Source organism: Rattus rattus, chromosome 13, assembly GCF_011064425.1.
Source record: "Rattus rattus isolate New Zealand chromosome 13, Rrattus_CSIRO_v1, whole genome shotgun sequence".
Lineage (NCBI taxonomy): Eukaryota > Metazoa > Chordata > Mammalia > Rodentia > Muridae > Rattus > Rattus rattus.
In genome coordinates this window covers 17,009,892-17,035,790 of record NC_046166.1, presented here as the reverse complement: position 1 = coordinate 17,035,790, position 25,899 = coordinate 17,009,892, and the positions used below count along the sequence as shown (strand labels likewise).

Genomic DNA, 25,899 nt, shown 5'->3' with positions numbered 1-25,899 from the left:
TTTTCTACAGGTGGCAATGGTATAACTTAATGCAAGAAGGTACTTTTAGTTTTCAGCCAATTATCTCATCTCTGTGAAGTTTAGACTCTACATGAGCAAGAGTCTTAAGAAGGATGCTAAAATTGTTAAGTCACCTAGGAGATATTAACTCTTTGTTTCTGAAGGGGTGTTTAAGAGAGGTTTAACTGAGAGGGGAAGAGCTACCCTAAATGTGGGCAGCCACCATCACATTAGTGAGGTCTCGGAGTAAATAAAAATGGAAAACTAATGTCAGATGAGTGAGTGCTGGCACCATGTGTCCTTGCCTCTGACTCCACGAAGAATGTGAGTTTTCTCCACAGCTTGTTCTCCCTCTGTGCTTCCCTGACTTGGTGGACTGCGTGCCTTCTTACACACTTGAGCCAAAATAAATCCTTCCTCCACACAATTGCTGCTCTTTTTGTTGTTGTTGTTGTAGTTGTTGTTGTTGACCCAGCACTGGAAAGTGAGTACAGACACTTCACGAAGTAAATGGAGGTTGTTCAGATTCTTCATGTCTTACATGTAGATGCCAGATTCAATAATATTATAGGCTCTTCCTGTTTTGCTATTTTCTAAGTCATGGTATCATAATATAAGTGGCTATAAGCTCATGAATAGTTAAATTCGGACATCCGCAACTGTCATGAAAGGTTATCCCATTGAGAGCATGCCCAACAGAGTGACCATTTCTATTCATGCCTCTAGAATACATAAACAGTTCAAAACTGTAAAGGAAGTAAATGAGAGAAAGAGGGTAAGATACTCAAACTATATGGATTCAGCTGAGTCCCCAACTAATTATTAGATAATAGTTTCCTCTATCATTTTAATAAAGGAACTTCACTTGATTTTTCCATAGTGCTAAGAATAATCCAACTGCTTTGAGGTATCCATTATTGGAAGAAGGATTTTCGGGCTTAATTTCCCATTTTTTCTATTAAAGAAAGGATGCTCACATTAGTCCTTGTGTTATTAACTGCTTAATGGATTTAAGAAGCAGGAAAAAAAGACAGATTGTTCTTTGCATTTAAATGAGACAAATAACATTCTCAACTGATTATGCATTTAGGGAAAAAGGCTCCATCGTACTGCTACATTTTAAGTCTGCAGAAGTAATAAATTAATCCATTAGTGGCCAAGCATGTCCTCTGTTGTGCTCATTATCAAGTATTCCCAGGTGTTCAGGAGCTTATAAGTATAAATTAATGTGACTTTTAAACCTTGTAATAGAAATATGCAATGTAAGAATCATAAAGTTTGAAACAATCCCCACACCAGTGATTTTTTTTACAATAAAAGAAAACATTAAATATTAAATTAGCCTGTTTTTGCCATGGTTGGAATGTGTTATCTTGTGAGAAGGAAGCAACAAAACAATCACCAAGAAACCACAAACTTGCCAGAGTTTCTCCCCAGTTGCCTGATGTTATACATTTCTGAAAAAGCCACAGCCAAAGTCTATTGTTAAACAGTAGACAACCTGAATATGTGACTTTCAAAAGCAGATTGACATAGGTACTTGTTATACATCCATATGTGTTTATAACACACACACACACACACTCACACACACACACACACACACACACACACACACTCAGTGCCTTATACAGTTCCTATCTTCTAGATAAGTTATAGACTTTAGAAGTAGCTCAGATGCCCAGAAAAAATGAGAGATTTCAGATCCTCATAAGAGAGACTTCAACCAGTGATGTGACAGAACAGTGATTGGGACACTGTATAAAAGATGAGAATGGAAAGCTGCTTATTAAAAGATCTATAACCCTCAAAGAGTTTTCTGTATTCAGACACTGTCATTGGTTTTTGTTGTTTTTTATAAATACATTACATCCCTATCATAGGTTTGCCTCTCTCCATTCTTCAATGTTCACTGCACCTTTTTTCTCCCACAGATTCATTTGTCCTCCATTTTCCTCTAATGAACAAACAAAGCAACAAAAAGTAAAACAAAAACAATAAAACACAAAAAAACACAATAAAAAAATCAAAGAGCAACAAACAAACAAAACAAAGAAACAAAACAAAAAGAGCAGGCCTCCCAGGGATATTCACTGAACATTGCATAAAAACATACAGTAAGACTGAGTAGTCACTATCCCTCATATTAAGGCAACCCAGAAGGAAAAAAAAAAGAATCTTAAGCCTCGGCAAAGTGTCAGAGAATTACCTACATCATTGTTGGTAGTTCCAAAGAAACATCTTGCTAACAACCAAAAGGTATATACAGAGGACATAGCTCACACCTGTACTTGGTCTGTTTGTCATTTCAGTCTCTGTGAGCCCCTATGAGTCCTAATTAGTTGATTCTATGGGTGGAGTGCTCCTGGTATTCTCAACCCTTCAGGCTCATATAATCCTTTCTTCCGAACTTCTAGGCCAGGCCGCAGAGCAGAGGGATTCCCTTGGCTCATACTCAAATTGTTTTAATGTGAAATGTTCCCGATGTAATCATATGCATGAACACTTGGTTCCCAGACGGTGGTACAGTTTGGAAAGACTGTACAATCTTTCAGGTTGAGATTCACTGGAGGAAGTAGATCACTGGTGATGGGCATTAGGCTTTATAGCCTAGCCTTACTTCCCTTTCACTCTCTGCAACTGAATGCCCTTGCAGAATAAACAGCCAGCTCCCTGCTCCTGAGGTTGCCACCCCCCATTACTGCTACTATGCCTTCCCCATCCTGGTAGACTCTATTCCATGAACTATGAGCCCAAATAAGACTTTCTCTCTAAAGTTGCTGTTGTCAGGGTATTTGTCACAGCCACCGGAAGGTAAAGCAAGCAACTTCCCTCATCCCCTAGATCCTGCTCTGTGGGCTTGTGGAGAGGTAAGAGTAGGATTCCCTTGGATGGTCATTCGGGAATGAGAGCCTTGTGGATGTGGATGATGGTCTCTGTAATTCTGCTGACACTTCATTTAAAATTCTTTTCCTGAAAACAGCAAAATATATCAATTGATGTCTCTACTGAGAACATTGACCGAGGTAGTAGAATAAGACATAAAACAGGACTTGGCTTTTCCTTACATTTTCTGAAGTGATATATAATTCAATGAGAAATAAGTTACCTAACTCCAAACACACACACGCACACACACACACACACACACACACACACACACACACACACACACACACACACACACACCTCAAAAGAATAAGCCTCAAAGACTAAAATTAGTGGTTCACCCCTGTAATTGAATCGCCCATTGAATCGCCCAGGAAGGGGAAGCAAGAGGTTTGCCAAGAACAAATGACATATAGTGTGGTGTCCTATCCTGTTATAACCTAGTGTACCAGCTGGACCCACTTACGACACATGTGCATGCTCATGGCCTGTATCCCAAACCACTCAACTCAGCTGGTCAAATATGATCTTGCTCAGGTGTCCCCTTTCCTTGAGTCTTAGCCAAAGAGAACGTTCCCTCAGTGACTCATATTGATTCATGTGTGTCTCATATAAAGCTAGCCTGCTACCAAATTTCAGAACACAAAGTGTATATGAATTTCCTCCTAAAATATAATACAACCTGCCTCGAGTCCAGTCACCAGCAGAGCTATGGTCACCCTTGGCGACTTCCTGAGTGCAGTCTTGACTGCTCATGTTGCTCTCACCTCTAGGGCTCCCGCTGGCATTATGCATTAAACTCCTTTCACAACATTCTGTTTCCTCTTACTCACATCTCCAGAGTTTTCTAAGTTTTTCCCACAAGTCAGTTCCAAAGACCCAAGAAATACAAGTATGGATTTCCTCAAACCAAGGATCCCATATCTTTGCTAGTAGTTTTCAACATTTGATACCTCTGCATGCTTCATCCAATATGATATTTCAGATTTTCTCTATTAAAACTTCCATCACGACCTGAATCACCATAAGACAAAAACAAATCACACTCCCTTAGTTGTCCCTGTCAGGAATTTGTTCAGTGACAAGAAAAAAAAATCAGTATAAAATATTTGCATCTATAAATGTCTATAGCATATTCTGAATATCTTCAATGATATAAATGGATGGAACTTCAATCCTTGGAACAAAACAAGACATTGCAACTCTTTCTTAAATTTAAATTATTGACTGATATATTCTTGAAGACCACATGCAAACGCATATCATAGAAAGATTTAAAATGTCCTGATAAAAATCCATTCAATGATAGCCTGAAGTGAGGTGTGTATGTAGAAGGCATACGAATCAGTTACAGACTAGTAGGTTTTTATTATGCTTCTTCATACATTCTTAGTTTTGGTTAACCCATACCTATGGTTCCTTTTCCCCACCACTTTATTCTCGACAAAACCAGTTAAAAGTTCAAACATGCGAAGGGGGGATTCCCCTTCTCAAGTATCCACCGCTAGCTCAAGCAAACAAGAATTATAAGGTAAAGACGAGGTTGGGAGAGAGATTTGATGAGGGCCCTGGGAGAAGGGAATACAAGTAGTGAGCGGTGAATATGATCAAGATATATTGTTTAGATACATCAGACTTTCAAAGAATAAAGGAAAAAGGCATAAGACTCCTTCAATCTTGAGATTTACGAGACGATTCAACCTAGAGAACACAGGAATCTACACATCTGAACTTTCAATTTTCACCGAAACTTAATTGCTTCAGCTGTTAAATAAAGCTCAGTGGCAGAACTTTCAAACCTAACATTTGAAATAGAAAGCTATGACATATATAGAAGTTGCCATAGAAAGGGGAGAAGGTTGCCAAAGCATCCCAAGAAGCTAGCTGATTAACTGTGTGTTACATGAGCACAAACCCATACGAGTTCAGTCATTCAGATTGATCATCACGGGTAACAAGTGAAAGAAAAGGAATATTAAGCTTGAATGTAATGTTCTTTTACATAGTAGAAAGTTTTACTAACATCTTCAGGTAGAGATGTAAGTGTCGAGGATTTGGTTAAGAATGATACCCAGACTCAAATTGTATGTAAACACAGAGAGTGTTTTATTCTGCAGAAGTCCAGTATGCTAGGGTCTCCCATTACCAAGATAGAGAGACACTGAAGTGAGTGATTTAAAGTGCCTTAGGGGAATTCTGGGGTAGATGATATTGTCTTGCTCTGTCTCTCAGGGACATTCCAAAACCATTATCAGGGGCTGGGGGCAAGAATCTATTGTTGAGGAATTATGGTTAGGAGGCTCTATCTCTTAGAAATGTTCCAGAACTATTTTACCAGGTGTGAAGGCTGGAAACTCTAGCTGACCCAATGTCTTCGCTTCAGGCCAGGTGGTGGGGCAGTTTCTAAGTAGCTGACTGAAGCCTAGTTTTTTAGGCCTAATCTCCTGAACTGCCAATTTGAATCCTGTCATGGAGTCAGCCTGTCTCATCGGTAGGAAAATGGGGATGCTATAAAATCCTGCCCCATGAAAAATCATACAAGAAGATTAGTCAAGTGATTGGTCAAGGTTAATCTTTGAATCTTTCGTGTGTGTATATGTGTGTGCGCGCGCGCACGTGTGTTCATCTATATATACAACCCATGGCAGTTGGTTCTCTCCTTCTATATAAAGATTGAATTCATATTGTCAGGCCTGGCAGCAAAGGTCTTTACCCATCGAGGACTTCACTAGCCCTTGAAGCCCTGTTTTGTAATTGTATGCTGTGAAGTAGAATGCTTCTCTTGAAATGTGAACTGCATGACTCTGTGGCCTGTTCTGCAGTGCAGCTGCTTCTCCGTTAGCACAAATGAATAGTCTTATTTTTGCTTATAAGTCTGTGAAACAGAGATGTCTGTGTCCAAGAAGAACCAGCAACAGAGTTTTTGAAAAGGAAGATAAAGAGGTCATGCTTTGTAACAGGGCCCCGGGAAAGGAAAATGAGGCTCTGTGCTTTTCTGGAGAGTGCCTTTGCTTTCTTGGTGATTGATGGCCTGTCTGTGGGGATGCTGGCTATAGTAATGGTGTCATGGCCTCTTCTCAACAGTGGAAAATGCTGTTGGTCCCAGTGTAGTGGAGGTGAGAGACGACTTTGCTTTCTGAGCTGATATAAGCACAGATAGTCTTCTAGGCGTATGATACAGAGGAATGTGTATACTTGATGCTTAGCTTACTTCACACATGTAAAAGAGGTACAAGAAAAGATAGAATAAATTACCAATGAGCAGTGACTAAGGTTTCTATTTGTCTTATTAATGATATTTTTATATTTATGTTTAAATTTTCTTCATAAGCATGTGTAAATTCTATACAAAATATATTTTTGCTGATGAAAATAGAAATCATACAAAGGAAGCTTGAGATTGCACTGTGACCTAATGCTTCCACTAAATAGCTAAAATGGGACAATGAGATAACCTGCCTTTCTCTTTAGGGCCAGGTGACAGAACTGAACAGAGATTCTAGGCAAAGACTTCCCTGATTTCCCGGTTGCAGCATTATGTTCCTCCCTTTGACAGATCGGTCTGTCCCTGTCCACCACCATCACCACTACCCCCTGGTGTTCTACGACCTGACAAGAGGGATTCAGGTTTACTTGTCACTCTGCCCCCTGCCACTGCCTTCTGTCAATGACTCCTTAAAGTCTCTTTCCGTTAATGGCACAGTTCTGTGCTCTGGCAGCCTTCAGCAAACACAATTCACCTGTGTTCTGACCCCTTGACATTATGAAAGATGTGTGTAATCAGCAAATTTCACATATTACCTTTCAGACTGAAAGAGCTGTCTCTGGGTTGCTTGTACTCTATGGCCCCTACTTTCTTCCTTAATCAGAACCCTCTGATGCCAACTCCTTCTTTTCTAGTTTGCCTGACTTGCTGCATTATGGGGACAAGTCTGATACTGCTTCAGCAAATGACCTCTTTCACCTTGCCCATAATCTCATCTGGGAGCAAGGAGAATACATGAGCTACTATTACATCATGTGAAGCCAGAACATCCTAACTGATTTTAAGAACTCCTGAAGACTGAGGAAAGAAGATACAAAGGGTTAGCAGATATTCAGGACTTCACTTATAACCTTTACAAATCTCATTTCCCCTTCTATGTTCCAATGGACTCTTTCTTCCTGGAGTGTTACCAGGTGTCTTAGAATCTCCATTGCTGTGAACAGACAACACGACCAAGACAAAGCTTTTTTTTTTTTTCCATTTTTTTTTTAATCTTTATTAACTTGAGTATTTCTTATTTACATTTTGATTGTTATTCCCTTTCCCGGTTTCCGGGCCAACATCCCCCTAACCCCTCCTTCTCCCCTTCTATATGGGTGTTCCCCTCCCCATCCTCCCCCTATTACCGCCCACCCCCCAAAAATCACGTTCACTGGGGGTTCAGTCTTGGCAGGACCAAGGGCTTCCCCTTCCATGGGAGCAAGGCAACTCTTACAACATTTAATTGGGGCTGGCTTATAGGTTCAGAGGTTCAATCCATTATCATCAGGGCAGGAAGCCCGGTATCATCCAGGCAGGCATGGAGGAGTTGAGAGTTTTATCTCCTGTTCTGAAGGCAAACAGGAGAATACTGCCATCCTCAGGAAGGTAGGAGGAAGCTCTCTCAAAGCCCACATCACAGTGACCCATTTCCTTCACTGAGGCCACACCTACTCCAACAAGGCCACGCCACTTAACCGTTCCACTCACTCCCTGGGCCAAGCAGATTCAAATCATTACAGCAGGGACATGTTCCTTGACACCGATGTAGGGGTGAAACTTATGGAGTGACAGACTACAGTAGCATTATGAAAAACACACCACTTTGTAATGGGCATGCTTTGTAAATGATGGAGTGGTTTGCTCCAGACCAACATGACAAGTGTTTCCTTGTACAGTAGTTGGCAGAGATCACTAGAACCATAGGCACTCCCAGACAGCACAGTCCTTCTTACCAAAATGGAAATGCTGCCTCTGGAGCAATCATAGGGACTGCTTCTCCCACAAGCATCCAAGGTGCTTTTAGGAGCAGCCACCAAACCTTGAGCCAATGCTGCAGTTTTCTTTTTAAAGACCTGTTTTCACATTTTAACATTTGTGCTCTTTGTATCTGTCTGTCTGTCTCTCTGTGAGTGAGGTGTGTGTGTGTGTGTGTGTGTGTGTGTGTGTGTGTGTGTGTGTGTGTGTGAGAGAGAGAGAGAGAGAGAGAGAGAGAGAGAGACAGAGAGACAGAGAGACAGAGAGAGAGAGACTTAGGCGTAGATAAGTGTTGGTTTGATTTTGCCAGTGTACTTGACATAACAATAGGTTTTGTTTGTTCAAGAGAGTTCTTCGTACACTTACTTAGTTTATGCATATGTGTTTATATAGATGTACATGTGTAAGTACACACTGAAATCAGAAAAACTCTGATTTTTCAGAGTAGGTTCTTTCTTCTGCCATTTTGTTTCTGTAGATAAAAGACAAGTCTTTAGGTTGGACAGAAAGCAACTTTACTCACTTTGATGGTTAGTTGTTTTTTGTTTTTTTTTTTTTTGCTTTTTGTTTGTTTGTTTGTTTGTTTATCAACTTGACACATTCTATAATTACCATGGATGGGGTCTTAAGGGACATTGCTTAGATTGAGTTGTCCTGTTAGCATGTCTACAGGGGATGAGGTATAAACTGAAGGCTTTCACAGAGAATGGTACCACTCCCTGGCAATGCTGAATTATATGTAGCAAGAAAAGTATCTAAATCACTAATCCATTCTCTTCGTACTTGACTGTGGATGGCTGTGATCAGTTCCTTCAAGGTGGATGATGCCAAACGTTCAGATCAGGATGACCTGTGTGACTCAGGAAGTGTGAGCTGAGTAAACCTTTTCTCCCTTCAGTTGACTTTGTCATGGCATTTTTATCACAGTACTGTGAAGGAAACTAAGACACCTGCTGAGCCATTCTGCTGTCCCTGGACAGGAGGGTTTGAACTGGTTTCAGACGTCTGCACTTTGAATTTTGGTTAGGTGGGGGAGTAATTCATATCTCGGCCTCATGATGAGTATTGTTATTAGCAATGTCTTGTATTTTCAGTATTTGTCCCAGATTTAAATGGTAATCTGTAAAGAAAGGAATACAGTGAATATTTTTAATTTTCTCTGTCATAACATTAACGTCTTTTAGTAAATACATCATGTTACACACTAAGAATAAATAATTTTAGCAGAAGGAGAGTAGACACAGGCTTTAATTCACAAGTTTTCCAGTACATCTGACCTGACAGAGTGGCTTCCTAACACTTATTTGTTCCTAAAGCCACTGAAATCATTCAGGTCTATGGGCAGAGTAGTGGGCACCTGTTAAATATTACTCCAAGTTTAAGATTATTTAGTTTAATATTTGGCAGATTTTCAAACAAAAGTTTGTTAGCACCTGCTGTGTATAAAAAAATAACCAAATCACCTTCACCTTACAGAATGTTTTTCCTGGTAACTAATAAGAAAATATTAATAGTATGACTTTGGCTCCTTGGTGACAGGAAACAGTTGTTTTCCTTTATATTCCCCCCTTCAACCAATTCTTCTTTGGCCTTCCATCAATAAGCAAAGGGTAACCAGTAAGTAAGTGGTGCTGGAGCATACTCAAGGATGCTCGAGGGTGCTTGAAAATAACTTACTCCTTTAAGTGGATTAAATAATTCATCCCCAATGATCTCATTTCCTCATGACATTGCAAAAAAAGAGCAACTGTTCCTTTAGAGAGAAGACATTTGTAAATTGGATCAATGAAGACTGAGAGTCAGGCTACCTGAGCTCAATTGCAGTTATATTTGCTTGTATGAAGTATGATTGAGGACATTTGGTTCACCCTCCCATGTATACCTTTTACAGTGGGTGCGTTGGCCATTTTATAGGCTCATCTCATCCTTATATCATCTCTTGGGCATTGAGTGCTGGGTAAAAGTCAAACACTCTCACACAATGAAAAGGGTATGAATATTCTAAAACAAGTTGATTGAGGTATTACAAATATGCAAATCATACATATCCATGTATGCTTCAGGGGAAATCAGATGGCTTTGACTTGAGCCATGTGCCTCTTAGTTAATCCTAAGATCTGAGCAGTTCTTGGGACTCATCAGTTTAAGGGAATGAATAAGTGAACTATTAATTGACTAATTCTCACTCTGTTCCTCTTGATGTTTTCCTGCAGGCCTGAGCGTCTTCGGGCAAGCCTTTTACCTTCAAATATAATCAACACAGTCTTCTGAGAAATAGTGTGGTTTATGTTCTGTGTAAGGCTGAAATAATAAAATTAATTGCTTTTCTCTCATGCACTTTCCATGGCTTTTCAGTGATCCTTCTGCATGAACCAAAGCCTGTCAGTATCTTCAAACTGATAAATAGTGATCTCAGTTTTCAACATTTTTAATAAGCAATGTATGTGGTAGTGGCATGGGGGGGTTGTGAAAGAGCAGGAGCTACAGATTTTAAATAAAAACTGATTATTTATTTGTATATTAAACCTTGTCAGTTTCCATGATAAGGCCATCATAAAAATTAGTAAGCAATTTACCTTCAATACCCAAAAACATAGAGAGGACTTTGCTGGAAAGTCTAATAACTTTTATATTAACATGAATTTCTTTTAACCAAGGCTCTTATTTATATTTTTCAGAATTTGAATGTTTTTTAGTTGTGTTATTTGTCTATGATGCTGGCCAGGAACTTGTGATTGCAAAGAATCCAGATTGACTGTCAATGTATCAACACACTGCTTACATCCTAGCTCAGTCTGTTCACAAAGCCTGGCTGTCTATATCCCTTTTCACACACATAGGTCAATCACTTAGGGTGTGGCAGAATAGACACAGGTAAGCACTGGCCAGCAAAACAGTCTTGGGGATTAATGTTGATTCATGTAGGCTTTATCAGAAAGTTTTTTTTTTTTCAATCAAATTTAAGCTAGGATCCTTCTCATTTCAGGTTTATGCCTGTGAATGCCTGTGGTACCCCCGAGAGCCTCTCTTCCTAATATCTAAACCATTGCTGTTTCTTGATTTACTTTTGTTCCTGTCCTTATGCAAATGCATTGTGTCATTTTTTTTTCTTTTTTTTTTTTCTGGAGCTGAGGACCTAACCCAGGGCCTTGCACTTTCTAGGCAAGCACTCTACCACTGAGTTAAATCCCCAACCCCCACTGTGTCATTTCTTTATCACCTTGCAGGTGTTTTAATTACATTCATGATAGCTAATATATCTCAAATTTTACTTTGGAATTCTGTGTATCTAGTACCTTGTCCATCTTTTCAGAGCACACAGCCAGGGATTTCATGTCTGCAGAAGATCGTGAGCATGGATTAGTCATAAATCTCATTCTTTCACATAGCAACTTTCATCCTGCCTAGGAGCAGTATCTCTGTCTCTGGCCTCTCCCGTCAGTGCACACTTTTCATGTGAAACTTACTAAGAGGAATGACCAGAGATTTTACTCGGTGGTCTCCCAATGATGATGATTGAATTCATTGAGAAGAAACTGTCTTCACCAAAATGTACAGGGAATGAGGAAAATACATATCAACACAGTGCAATCAGTGAAAAATTGCTATGAGGAGAAAGGGATAAATCTGTGTTCTAGAAACACTGTTGCCATCTTTCTTCATGAAAGTAGACATTTTGTAATTTACATAAATTTTCATCACTTCCAGTGAACTGTAGGCAAGTTGAACTGATTCAGAATAAAAAGGTTGCTGGTCGCTGAGGGGAAGAAATGCTGATGATTAAAGTACGTAGCTTATGACTAGTGTGATGGGAGAGCTGTGCAAACAGTGGTTATGATGGGGGTGGTGGTGGTGGTGATGGTGGAGGTGAAGGCAAACTTCATGAACTTAATTAGGACCAGTGAATTAAGGACATAAAATAACTAAAATGCCAAAACAGTCTCTCCCTCCTCCCTCTCCCTCTCCCTCTCCTCTCCCTCTCCCTCCCTCTCCCTCTTCCTCTTCCTCTCCCTTCTCCCTCCCTCTCCTCCTCCTCTCTCTCTCTCTCTCTCTCTCTCTGTACATGCACTAATTTTAATGTGTAGTTTTGCATACATTTTAAATGGAAATGTTTTTTTAGCTAAACAGTGGGTATCTAAAAGGAGGTCAATAATTAATTTGGAAAGAAAAGTACAGTACCAGCAAGCACTTTTTGGTCTCACTTACTCTCAGTGCAGACAAAGACTTGTGTAAACAAAATCATCAATAGGCAAGATTGAATTTACAAAGTGAATGAGGACAGGATTCAACAACTGAAAGAAAGAAGACACAGTTTAAATAAATAAGCCAAGCACAGTTTTTGGTACTCTGCTGACCGTGGGCAGACCAGTTGTTCAAGATTTTCTCTGTGTGTGGGCAGATGGTGACATCTTTGGCATTTGTTTTTGCTTGGTTGAACTCTTAAGTTAAGCAAACATGGGGCTTATGGGTCAGGTTCTCTGTATTTGTGTCTTCAATCTGCCCAAGACTTTGTGACCTATGTATGATGATTGGTGTTGCTGGAGGGCAATAAACTCATATAATTTGTGCAAGGAAGAATCACCAGTTTCTGTGTGTGAAAGTGAAGCACACACCATTATAGTCTGTTTGGAACTTTGTCATTCTTATGTAGAGGTGCAAATAAGTTTATGTGGAACAAAGCCTTAATCTAAAAAGAATCTATGAAGAATATCATGGATTATGAAAATAACTTTACTGGAAAATCTTTGATCACTCTCTTAAAGTTTTATTTAGTATATTTCACTATCCATTTTATTCCATTTAAAGGTCAACTAATAATTTATAAGCTTTGTGAAAATAAATATTAAATACAATCCCACAAGCTGTTAATGTTCGCTGTCTCCAAGTTTCATTTACTAAGGTAAAATAAGTAAGAGACATACTCTAGGCCTTAGAAGGATGGTCTTACAAGCATTGATATCCTTGTTTGGATTATTTCTAACCCATTTCTCTTTCTGTTTCCCTTCTTCCATGCTGACTTTGATGTAGCAGACCACTTGGGGATTGAATTCATGGGTAAGAGAAAACAATTTCTTCCTTAAGCATTCTGAGATTACTGTACATATTGTTCTCCTTCTCCATCTGGTTATAATAAAAATCTCTCATTAGGTCCTACTAACTGTCAAAAAAATCTTTTAGTCCATTTTGCACAAGGTAACAGCTTAAATTAAAGTTTCAATCACATATCCAGTAGGGGGTGTAATGGTCAGCATATCTGAAATTCTGCAAAACTAGGAAGAGCATCTAGAACAGTATTTCCAAATGGAAAACAGACATGGTAGGCAATAGCACTTCAAAACTCGGTATCATTGTTTTCTGCTAAAATCCCTTTTCCTCTTACAACCTGGCTGTGTTGGTATAGTTTAGCATCAACACTAATTTGTACTGTAAATATGTACCCATTTCCATTAACATAATTAAAGTATTATTAACTGATTGTTAAATATGTTAATTTCTGACACATTCTTGAAAATATTAGCATCTCTCCATGGGACTTTATTTTCCGTACTCATAGACAATTGTATTAACAATCGGAGATAATTTTTAATCTATTACAAGTTATGAAATGTTTGTTATAAAGTTCAATATGGGAAGATACTTAATAGTAAAGAGTTAGAGAAACTGAGAAAATCCACATTTGAGTTTGGGTTTTCCAAATTCTGTCCATGTGAATTTTAAACTCTGGGTGTTTTTCTCTTATTTAAAGTAGATCTGAGTGCTTGCTTCATCTGTGTTTGTCTGTTCAGAGAATTTCAAGAAAATCACTTGCACTCATTCATTCACTTGCCCATTCATTTTGACCACACTTATCCAGTCTCAGTCAGTTAAAAAAACAAAGGCAGATTATTAGAGATAAGCTGGGCAAAGCATCTTAATTCTACTGAGGCAAGTTGATAATATCAGCTTAGACTTCTGAGATGTAAGAAGTGTGTGAAAAAGCCAGTAAGTGTTTGCAATGGAATATCAACCAATGTTTGAAATGAAGAGATGAGGAAAGTTACAGTATAAGACTCTGAAGGATGAGTGCAAATTTCACTGTTTGTGTTTTCAGGTAGGAGGTAGGCTGTTACTGGAAACATGCTGACAGTGGAGAACATTCATTGGAAACGCTTATGAGATTAGACATAGAAATGTGAGTTTAGGATGTCCTACTTGAGAGAAGATGCCAAGTTGATTATATTGCTGGAAGTATGGGGGATATGGCTTAGTGGACCCATTTTTGTATTAGAATTTTTCTTCCTTGTTCCATGACTTTGCTCATTAGTGCTCTGCTATATCACTATTTCATCATGGAGAAGACAAACTGCTATGTTATAGCATATTCGTAACACTGGTAGGTAAACCGGGTTAAAACACAAGAAGGGCAATGAAACTGTGGTTTTTTTCCTAACAGAGATTTTAGTTCAACTGTGAACTGGGTGGCTAGTATCAAAGTATGTTAAGATGAAATAAAAAATATTCAAAATTGAGGTGCTCCACAAATTTGTACCATGAGTAAGAAACCCCTTTGCGGGGAATGAGAATATCCTAGGGAGGCAAAGTTTAGAACAGAGGCAGAAGGAACACCCATTCAGAGCCTGCCCCACATATGGCCCATACATATACAGCCACCAAACTAGATAAGATGAATGAAGCAAAGAAGTGCAGGCTGACAGGAACCCGATGTAGATCGCTCCTGAGAGACACATCCAGAATATGGCAAATACATAGGCAAATGCCAGCAGCAAACCACTGAACTGAGAACGGGACCCCTGTTGAAGGAATCAGAGAAAGGATTGAAAGAGCTTGAAGGGGCTTGAGACCCCATATGAACAACAACACCAACCAACCAGAGCTTCCAGGGACTAAGCCACTCCCCAAAGACTATACATGGACTGACCCTGGGCTCCAACCTCATAGGTAGCAATGAATAGCCTAATAAGGGCACCAGTGGAAGGGGAAGCACTTGGTCCTGCCAAGACTGAACCCCGAGTGAACCGGATTGTTAGGGGGAGGGGGGTAATGTGGGGAGGATGGGGAGGGGAACACCCATATAGAAAGGGACGGGTTAGGGGGATGTTTGCCTGGAAACCGGGAAAGGTAGTAAGAATTGAAATGTAAATAAGAAATACCCAATTTAATAAAGATGGAGGGGAAAAAACAGAAACTCCTTTGGGTATTGATGGATAATGTCTTGAAGAAGTTAGGAGAAAGGAGAAATTTCACAACCTGCTTATGAGGGTAGGGAAACAGAGAGAAGCAAACAAATCCAACTGGAAGTCCAGATTTGAGAGCATAGGGTTTGGCATCCATTGCATAAGTAGATATTTCTGTTGCTCAACGTAAAACTAGGGTTTTAGAAGTAAGATACAAAATGCTTATTATATTCAAAATTCTGTATCAATGGGAAAGTTTATTATTTATAGCTAAAGAAGCAGCATATTGACAGGTATTAATTTTCTTGCCCAGGTCAAGTGACTCTAGTCAACCAATGACTACTTTTCACTTATGTAGTGGTTAGGTGACCTAGGTTGGTTCTTTCCTGTGGCTTCAATATTTCCTCGGTTTACCTTGTCATCTGCCTCTAGCATATGGATACAAAGCATGTGCTTAATTTTTACCTAAGATACTTGGTCCATATCACTATTGTTTTAGTAGATTTTTCCCTAGAATTTATCAATTAGCTTCATTATTCCTCAACTGTAACTAGGAAATACAATCCTAGACTCTGCAAAAAAAAAAAAAAAACCAAACAAAACAGTTTTAGTAATTTATACCATAATAAAAAGCCTGGAATGTGAAAAGAATCAGAATTTTTGTTAGACATAAGAAAACGAGTTATTTAGGAGCCACGAGTACAGATCCATAATGTTGTATGTATAAACAAAATGAAAGTAGTTTTTTCTAATGGGAAGGACATTTTGACTATTCATGTAAGATTTGCCTTTTTCTCAGTTAGAGAAAATGGAGTCAAGGAGACTGTGGATGTCAAAGCTCTAGAAAGACTTGTTTGAGAAATTTTAGAGGGAGAGACTAACACAAGCTACAGAAAGCATTGAGCATCCTCGTGTGATGGTGACTATGACAGTGAGAAGAGTAAGAATTTAGCATTCCCCATTCATTAATGGCAGCAGGGTATCTGTGTAGTTGTGAGGACTTTAAGACCCTCAAAGTCATATTGAGAAAAATAAGTCTGATGGCTAAAGAAATTTGCTTCACTGGGCTCTGGTGATTGCAGAGTCAGGGGATGGATGTCCTATGGCTATTGAACAGAAAACCCGGAGACACAGGAATCACCACTCAAGCTGGTGGTAGGGTCAGAGCCTTTTAGATCCTGTAAGCAAAGTGGCAAGGCAGCAAACGAAATTGCTATATGAAGTACTAATCATCTTTGTAAGAGAAATAGACCAGTCTGCATCATATCGGGAGACTTGGAGCATTGCTGACATGGATATAGCATGGTGAAACTAAATGTATATTGAAAAGCCTATGTGATTACTCATTAGATGAAGTGTCGTTTGTGATCCAATAAAATAATAGGTTAGTATGTAGTTCATCTATATGACCTTCAAGCCTAAGGGTATAGCACGTCTTATAAAAGTCAAATCAGAGGTATAAAGTCTTATAGAAAATGAGTTTTCAGTGTGTGACTGTTTGATTCCTGAAATACATATTGCCTTGAAGGGAAGGCATCGATTAGTAAGCTGGAGCTATGAGGAATGTTTTATACATAGCTAGATGATGACAAGTGTAAATGCTAGTTCAGAGCAGGGATGGGTTTAAAGAATTAGTGAATATACTGTTTCAATTACTTTACATGTCCACTTAAACACTTAGCTGAATATACATAGTAAAATAATGTCTGTGGCTTTGCAAGTAAATACCTCGAATTAAATCTGTGATTACAGAATTGATGTGGATAAAATGTTTTCCATCAAGGATGATATAATAAGTTTATTAAATAAAATTCATATGGAAAGCAAAGGTGTACCAATATGTATATCAACAGTTTTATGGTCAGTTGGTGGGAAGACTATGTATTTATGCTAGCTTTGCTGTCGTGTGTGTGTGTGTGTATGTGTGTATGTGTGTGTGTGTGTGTGTGTGATGGAAGAGTTATTTGAATGGAATTTACTTTTACAGAACTCAAAGCAAAATATAGTAGAAATTCAGAGTCATCTAGTATACCTTTCATATGTGCATAGCCCCCCAGTTGTTTCAATTTCCCACCAGAGAGGTTCTTGTGTTATCAATGATAGTCCTACATGTACCTTTCACCTCAAGTCCATAATTTTCACCAGAATACCCTTCCCTTCTTCTGTAAAATGGTAGTGCTACTATAGTGTCCACTCACATACACTGTTACCATGAGCATAAAAAATTTGCTACCCTAAATCACCCATGTCTGCCTTTTCTTTTCTCAACACTTGACAATCCTGAATCATTTTTGCCTTTCCCAGAATGTCATGAGGTTGGAATATAAAATTTTCATAGGGAAATAAGCTTCAGTGTCTTTTTTTAAGCATCCCGACCACAGTTTTCACTCCTTCCTCTCTTTCAAGCCCCCTCTATCCACACCCGTATAACTTCCCCTCTTCTTCACCCCAGCATTCACCTTCCATTTTTTCTTTTCAGAAAAGGACAAACCACTCATGGATATCACCCAGATATGGCCTATCAAATTGCAGTAAGACTAGGTAACACAGTAGGACTAAAATGTCCCATAAGCAGTCAAGTAAAAGACAGCTCCTTTTCCTGCTTCGACTCTTAGGAGTTTGATAAGATCAAGCTGAGCAACTGTAATGTGTGCAGAGCTCTTAGGCTGATCCATCCATCCATCCTGGTTGTAGCTTTAGACTCTGTGAACCCCTATGAGTACAGAATAGTTGATTCTGTAGCTTTTCTTAAGTTGTTCTTGACCCCTCTGCCTCCTATTTAACTCCCTTCTGCAGGATCCCCTAAGCTACTCCTAATGTTTGGTTGACTTGACTGAATTTCTGTTGTCATGACAGCTCACTAACATTAATCGTATATGACTTGAGGTATACTGTCAAGAGACATTACTTTCCTGTCTTTTCATGATTTTACAGAAAATGTTCTTTTATTGCTGAGCAATATTCTTGGTAATATTTTTATCCAGATCTCCAACAGTTTGCTTCTTTATTTAACCTTACAGAATTTCCAAGATTTGACAATTCTCACTATAATTTCATGATAAACACTCTGTGGTGTGTGTGTGTGTGTGTGTGTGTGTGTGTGTGTGTGTGTGTGTGTGTGTGTGTTTCATTCCTGTTGGATCATATGGTGTATATATATATTGCTTTATAAGAAATTGTTTTACTATCTTCTACAGTGTCCTCTCCACATTGGATTTCAGTCAGAAATGCAGGAACAATATTGGTGTTCATCATCATGGCTAGGAATTAATCCCTGTCACATTCTGAACTCAACCATTCTAATAGGAGTGCAGTGTTTTCCCACTCTTCCCACTTACCGGTTCCTGGCATCTAAGGAGGAACATATTTTTTCCTATACTTATTTGCTGTCTGTAAATCTCTTCAGTGAATTGTAGGTCAATACCTTCTGTTCGACACTGACTATTTTTCTTAACGTGGAGTTTTAAGAATTTCTTTATACTTTGGATAGTGACGTCTTTTGCAATTATTTTCTATCAAGAAATAGCTTCTCATAAAAAAGAAATAGCTTCTCTTTATTGTATTGACAGTGTACTTCACAGAGAAGAATATAATTTTAGTGAAATGTGATGGTGATTTATTTATTTCTCTGTATGACTTACCTTTTTGTGATCTGTCTAATGTGTCATTGCCACCTAATGTCATACTAGGTAATTTTCTAGTGGTATTATGACTTATTTTGAATTTTTTTCTGAAGACGAAAACAAGCCTATCCACATTAATTTAGTTTTCATGAGATAGCCAGCTATTTGAACATCACTTGCTGAATATGGTATCTTCTCTCAGCTGACTATATCTCTGTGTATCTATCTGGACAGTCTGCTCTGTCCCATTCAGCTATCTACAATTCTCTTATCAATACCTTACTGTCTTGATTACTATGGCTTTTGAGAAAGTCTTGAAGTGTCAGCTCTTCTATTATTATTATTATTATTATTATTATTATTATTATTATTATTATTATTATTATTTTGTTTTTCTTCAAAACTGACCAGGCTAAATTTTGCTTTTTATTTCCTCTTATCTTTTGAATCAGTTTACAAAGAATAACAATATGACCCACAAGGGTTTGTACATGGATTATATTATATTACATAGGCAATGTTAGGAAAGCTTGGTTTCTTAAAAACATTACATCTTCCCATAGAGGTTATGAATGTGCTCTTCGCATATTTTATTCTTTTTTGTCATTAGATTTTTTTTGGTTGTTTTTCTTTTCATATAGACTGTTATATGTTTGTGTTTGGAGACTTAGCCCTAAGTATTTTATCTTGGGGGAAAGGATAATACAACTATACTTTTATCTGTTTAATTTCTAATTCTACTTGTTAAGTATTGATATTTAGGACAATGGTTCTCTTTTGTTTATTAACTGTCTACTGTATAGTTATAATTACTTATTAGTTCCTCAAAGATTTAATTGCTGTTGGTGCTCCTTTATTGCTTTACATTTATGCATGAAAGCAGAGGAGAGAGAAAGAGAGAGAGAGGAGAGGAGAGGGGGAGGGGAGAGAGAGAGAGAGAGAGAGAGAGAGAGAATTCTTTTTACTAATTTACATATTTTTAGCTATTTTTCTTATTTGACTAGTCAGGACTGGCAGTATCATACTGAAAAGTCTTTAAGGGGACATATGCTCACTTTGTTCCTGGCATTAGTGTAAACCTTGAATTCCTTATCATTTAGTATTAAATATGGGTTATTTATAAATATACTTGCTGAAGTTGATGGTGTCTTCTCAATTCCTAGTTTTCTTAGAGTTTCTAGCCAAAAATGAACTTTACCAGAACTCTTTCTCAAACTATAGCTACAATCATGTAATTCCTTTTAGATCACTGAAATGAAAGATTCCATTCATCTCTTTCAATTGTTGAAAGAGCCTTGCATACTAGGATAAGTTTAACATGATAATGTCCAATCCTGTTTTAATGAGTCCTAAGACACCTTCCTTCTAAACTCTCCCCATCTCAATTTGAATAACATTAATTTCCTTTTTACTTGAGGTACAATGCATTTCATAAAATAACACAAACACATGTTTTAGTGCATGTGTTTTCACCAAGATTTAATATTCCCAAAGAGTAGGCATATCTGTATGCCTGGTGCTCAGCTTTAAAACTCAAAATCTTCAAAGAGTTACTAAAAAATTTCCATTTTACACTAGGCTCCAAACCATATGCCTGAAGCCTCATGGTACTATTTAATCTTCACATACTTTTCTCAGTTACTGTATGCCAGATATATTGGAGATGCAGACATATATTTCAATCTTTTAACATCAAAGTGCCCTAGGATTGAAAAGAATTAAAACTAATCAGTGCTATAAAATGTGATGGGAAAAATCCAACAAGAGAAAGAAATGAAGAAGCTATTAAGTGCATTTGGAAAGCATTAGGACAGGATCCCAGTGCAGAAGGCATTTGAGTAGCAGCCAAATGGATAAGTTGCGTTAATGGTGCCATAGTGGAAATTTATATGACTTCTTTCTGCTTCTACATTACTTTAAGCCTGCTCTTTCTGGTTTACTCTCTGGGTCTAAGACTTGTCAAGCCTTAGAACTGGAAAAAGATGATCAACTTCCTGAAAAATAACTAAGCAAAACCCTTTTCTAGTTAATTTATTAACTTTAAGAGATAATTATACTATGTAATAATCTGTGCCAAATTCAATGTCAGTAAAGCTGTCAAATTTCAGAAATATTTTTTCTTAATTATATTCATAACTTACTCTTAATGACATTTGTGGGATTTGTACCATGAAACATTAAAAAACAAATACAATATGGAAAACACTGTCAGTTAAAGGCTAAAGTTAACTGCCACAATCAGCACAACGATTTGGAGATACATATAGGATACAAAATTGTCTTTGAAAAATTAAGATTATAGAATTGACAGTAAACTGGTAACAAATTATATTTTCAGTTTGTCGCTTAAGCTTTGTTTATTTATGCTATGCCAAAAATAGAAGCTTTTAGGACCCTGTGTAAGAAGTTTGTCTGGAGATGTGTTTACTTCAACATATAGAATAAGAGAACTTCTTTGTAAGCCTAAATTATCATTGGATTACAGAAAGCCAGTCACTCTCCCAAATGTGATACTTGGTTAAAAAGTGTATCAATGGCTGGCCACACATAGAAAGCCAAATGATGGTGAAAATTTTTTTTCACAAACACTGAGATATTCTTGTCAAGTGCTCAGTCATAGAACAGTTTTCCCATGTCCATTGGAGTTATTTGTTATTCAGCAGTTTTATCTGATCATGCCATGATGCTTTTCATGCTTTTTAGCCATGATGGTTTAAGCATCAAATATCTTTATATAATAGCAGGCATAATATCCTTTGGAAACATTTTTTTAAAGATGTATTTATTTTAAGTGAGCATACTGTCACTGTCTTCAGACACAGCAGAAGAGGGCATCAGATCCCGTTACAGATGGTTGTGAGCTACCATGTGGTTTCTGGAAATTGAACTCAGGACCTCTGGAAGAGCAGTCAGTACTCTTAACTGCTGAGCCAGCCCCTCTTTTGCAAACTTTATCAAAACATAGGGAAAGGTTATTATGTGAAATGCTTTTATGCAGATGTCTTTCTCATTTGAAAAATAGAATTAATAATGCTTATTGAAAGTCATATTTGTTATTTGACCTTGATTCAAGTATATCTTAATATATATGATATGTTTGAAGAAAGTGTAGAGTGATTCAAAAATTCAAGTCAGAATTTTGGAAAATCTTGGTTTTATTGATTTTGAATTATAGTAAGGTAATTATTTGTTTTGAACTTAAAACAAAACTGAGTTTTCTGCTAGAAAATGCATGAAAAGACCAGAGAATATGTTATAGTCTAATTTTATGGTGTTATTTATATTCATAATTTTAGATTTAATAACAAATTTGTTATTTCAAGTTGACAATATGTTAAGTAGCTTTCCACCCCTCTTTTAAATAAAAGAATATTTAATATATATTAATGATCACTAAAGAAATGTCCAGCTTCTAGCTTTTTTGTCTTCTTGCTCTGGCTCTGTCCTCTCTCTCCTGCTCCCAATCTCTCCCCATTTCATCACCCCCCCATGCTGATGGCCTGCCTCTACTTCTCTTTCCCTCTCTCTATTTCTCTCTCTCTCTCTCTCCCTATCTCTGTCTCTCCTATCTTCTCAACTTCCCTCCCTGAATAAACTCTATTCTATACTAAGAAAAAATATGTCCAGATTCTAATTTTGCTCAGATGATATTAAGAAATGATGTCATCTATAGTTTTTCACCATGTTATAAATGAATCTATATTATTTTCCTTTAAGTCTAATAGGCTCACAGTTAAGTGAATTCAACTTTTTCATTTATGAATTTTCATAACAATAATAATAATCTGGAAGTGAGAATCTTTCTTTAGATGATTTAGAATTATTTGGAAACAAAAGGACTGTCATAGATTTATAAACACAATGTCTTATTACAAAATAAAATGGTAATTTGTGGGCAAACTGTAGTGTGTTTTCAGAGGAAATATAGCTAAAGGGTATAGTTCTGTATGTACACTATTTGCTATATTAAATTGTCTGAACAATCAACTGTGTTAAATTCTCATAACAATAATGAATAGTATGTGCCATTGGATGATCTTTTGAACTCTCAAAAAGCAGGCAAATGGATGAAACTAGAAAATATCATGCTGAGTGAGGTAACTCAGACCCAAAAGGACATGCACAGTATGTTCTCATAGAGTACCCAAGATACAGTTCACAGAACTAAAAAAGGTCAACAAGCTGAAAAGCCTGAGTGAGAACACCTCAGTTCCCCTTGGGAGGGAGAAGAAAGCAACCACAAGTAGGGAGGGAGGAAGGGACAGAGGTGGAAAAGGAGAAGGTGTATGGGGAGAGGGGAACATGATCTGGTATTGGCTGGAGTAAAAGGACTGAAGCCCTTAGGGCCAGCAGAAAAAATGGAAACAGGCAACCTCAGGGGGAAGGAAGCTGGGAGGGCCCTCCAGAATGTACCAGTGACCTGGGAAGTGAGAGACTCTCAGGACTCAAATGGGGGAGACTCTAAATGAAATGCCCTACAGTGAGGAGAGGGAACTTGTTGAGCCCACCTCCAGCAGAAAGACAGGGCATCAAGTGAGGTATGGTGTTGGTATCCCATAGTCAAAGCTCTGACCCATAATTCTTCCTGTCTGAAAGAAATGAAGGGATGGAAATGGAGAGGAGCCTGAGGAAAAGAAGGTCCAGCAATAGGCCCAAAGTTAGATCTAACTCAAGGGGAGGCCCAAGACCTGATACCATTACTGAGGCTATGAGGCATTCACAAAAAGAGACCTTTCATGATTGCCCTCCAGAAGACCCAACAAGCAGCTGAAAGAGTCAGATGCAGATATGTGCAACCAACCAATGAACAGAAGCTGCTGACTCCTCTGTTGAATTAGAGCAAAGCTGGAGGAAGCTGAGGAAGAGGGTAACCCTGAAAGACCAGCAGTCTCAATTAACCCCCAAGGTCTCTCAGACACTGAGTAACCAACCGGGTAACATATACCAGCTGAGATGAGGCCCCCAACACATATACAGCAGAGGACTCCCGGGTCTGTGTTCAGTCAGAGAGGATGCACCTAACCCTCAAGAGATGGGAGGCCTCAGGAAGTTTAGAGGTCTGGTGGGGTTGGGGGTGGGGACATCCTTGGGGAGATGGAGGGGTGTGGGGTGGCGGTAGGGGTTGGGAAGTAGGTATTGGGTGTGAAACAGTTGGAGGTAGGACCAGGTGGGCAATAAAATCTGGAGTGTAAAAGTAAAAATAAGTTAATAAATAAATAAATAAATAAATAAATAAATAAATAAATAAAAATCCCTAAAAAGAATTTTTAAAATGGCTTCTTGTTTTCCATTTAATTCTTCCTTACCTTTACTTTAGGAGTTAGGGTAAAGACCTGGGAAAGAAGGTGTAAAGAAACAGAGGAATGAAGAAGGAGGGAAGTAGAGGAGAGAGAAAAGAGAGAGAGAGAGAGAGAGAGAGAGAGAGAGAGAGAGAGAGAGAGAGAGAGAGAGAGAGTGAGGCCTCATGGTAGGTGTGAGTAGTAGTCTTACAATGGTTCAGCTAATCAGAGCATTGGGAAAACCATCAAAGATGGGCTTTATGCCAGGACAGAGTTCTCTAATAAGGCATGTACAACAAACACTTAGATTGTCACTTCAGTGTTTGTAGAGATTTATAAACCAATTAATGCAAATCGTTTGGGGTTAATTTGACTTTTGTTCTACTTTTACAGAATAGAGAGTGGTGTTTGCTAAATATATAGATTATTAACATCGATAATATTTTGTATATGTTAGATAATTCAAATGCAATTACACATACAGTATTTTTGAGTTATGATGGATCTAGTGAATTCTAACTCCATTGTTAGACCAGGTGTACTTACATGGCTTACACACACAAACACACACACACACACACACACACACACACACACACAAACATAAACACACAGACACATATACACACACAGACACATACACACAGAGATACATATACAGACCCAGGTCTTTGAATAAACATGTTGGTGTGTTCTTTCTTTTCTGAAGCTTTTCAAACCCTTTGTGTTACTTCTGTAAATTTGTGACACCTAGAGAGATGGGAATGTGGGTAACCTTTTAAAAATGACTCATCTAAAGAACCATGTTTCAGAGATCTAAGGATTAAGAAACCATGAGAAAAAGGAATATAATTGAATGAATGCCCTCATCATGTTTCAGTAATTAAGGCTATTTTTTCCCTTAGAGAAAATAGTAACATTGCTGTTGTGTGAAGGTAAAGAAAAGAAATAACAGAAAGAACAAAAGGAAGAAAGTAAGAGAATAAAGAGCACAAAGGAAACAGGGCTTGGGGAAGTGTCAAGTTCCATGTAACTGATTATCATATGTGTCACAGGATGGTTTCTTGACATGGCTGGTCAAGAAGGCAGATTAGACTGTGTTAATCCTGTCTGGTTTCAAAGGAAGAGCCACTTTTTGTCTTGTTTCAGGAGAGCATTCTGAGCTTTCTGGCAGGATCAAATGTCCTTTGAACAAGTTCTTGTGTCTTTAGCCATGTGTAGTTTGCTTTTAGGCATTATGCACACGGTTCCAGAAGACAGGCCAAATATTCACCAAACACTAGTTGTTTGAGGAGCTCTGTGGGCAACACAAAGATGAGGTTAGGTGCAGAGTAAGTGATCAAAGAAAGACTAGGAAGCATCAGGTCAAGGCAGGGCCACCCACATGTAGACCTTATACTTGAGGGAAAAAGCAACATGCCTTTCTTCAGACAGATTGGAAACATCTTGGTGAAGATGTTAGAATCTATGGACCAAAAATGAGGTAATATGCAATATGAGTGCTTATCAAATATAAGGGGCATTGGTTCATATTAGCAAAGGAACAAACACTATTATAAAGTTATATGTAATTATATTTGAAATTTAAATAAAAACATGGAATTTTCCCATGCAAATTTCCTGGTGTATTTAAAATGAAACCTACCCAATATAAATGACCTAGTCTTAAATAGTCTCGCTTTGTCTGTCTCCCTGAGAATCACTGCCATATTATTTTTTCTCCCTTGATCTATCTACCTCCAGACCCTTAATCTCTAATTTCAGGACAGTGTATCATATTTACCTAAATGCAGTTGGCTCCTTCTTAGAAATAATTTTTTAACTAATTTCCAAGATATTTAACCTATGACTGTAAAAATACATTCTAACTCATAGGTAGTTTTTGTATATTTGGGATATTAGTCTTCTATCAGATGTAGGATTTGTAAAGA

The 25,899-nt window shown here is 38.0% G+C and overlaps 1 protein-coding gene across 1 annotated transcript in view; it reads left to right on the top strand.

Annotated features, from left to right (window-relative positions):
* Positions 1 to 25,899, top strand: part of Nrg3 (neuregulin 3) — a 1,080,436-nt gene that overhangs the window by 936,561 nt on the left and 117,976 nt on the right. Inside the window, exon 5 of the mRNA XM_032919377.1 lies at positions 12,920 to 12,946. Within this exon, the coding sequence (XP_032775268.1) occupies positions 12,920 to 12,946 (27 nt within the window). The remainder of the gene's footprint in view (positions 1 to 12,919; positions 12,947 to 25,899) is intronic.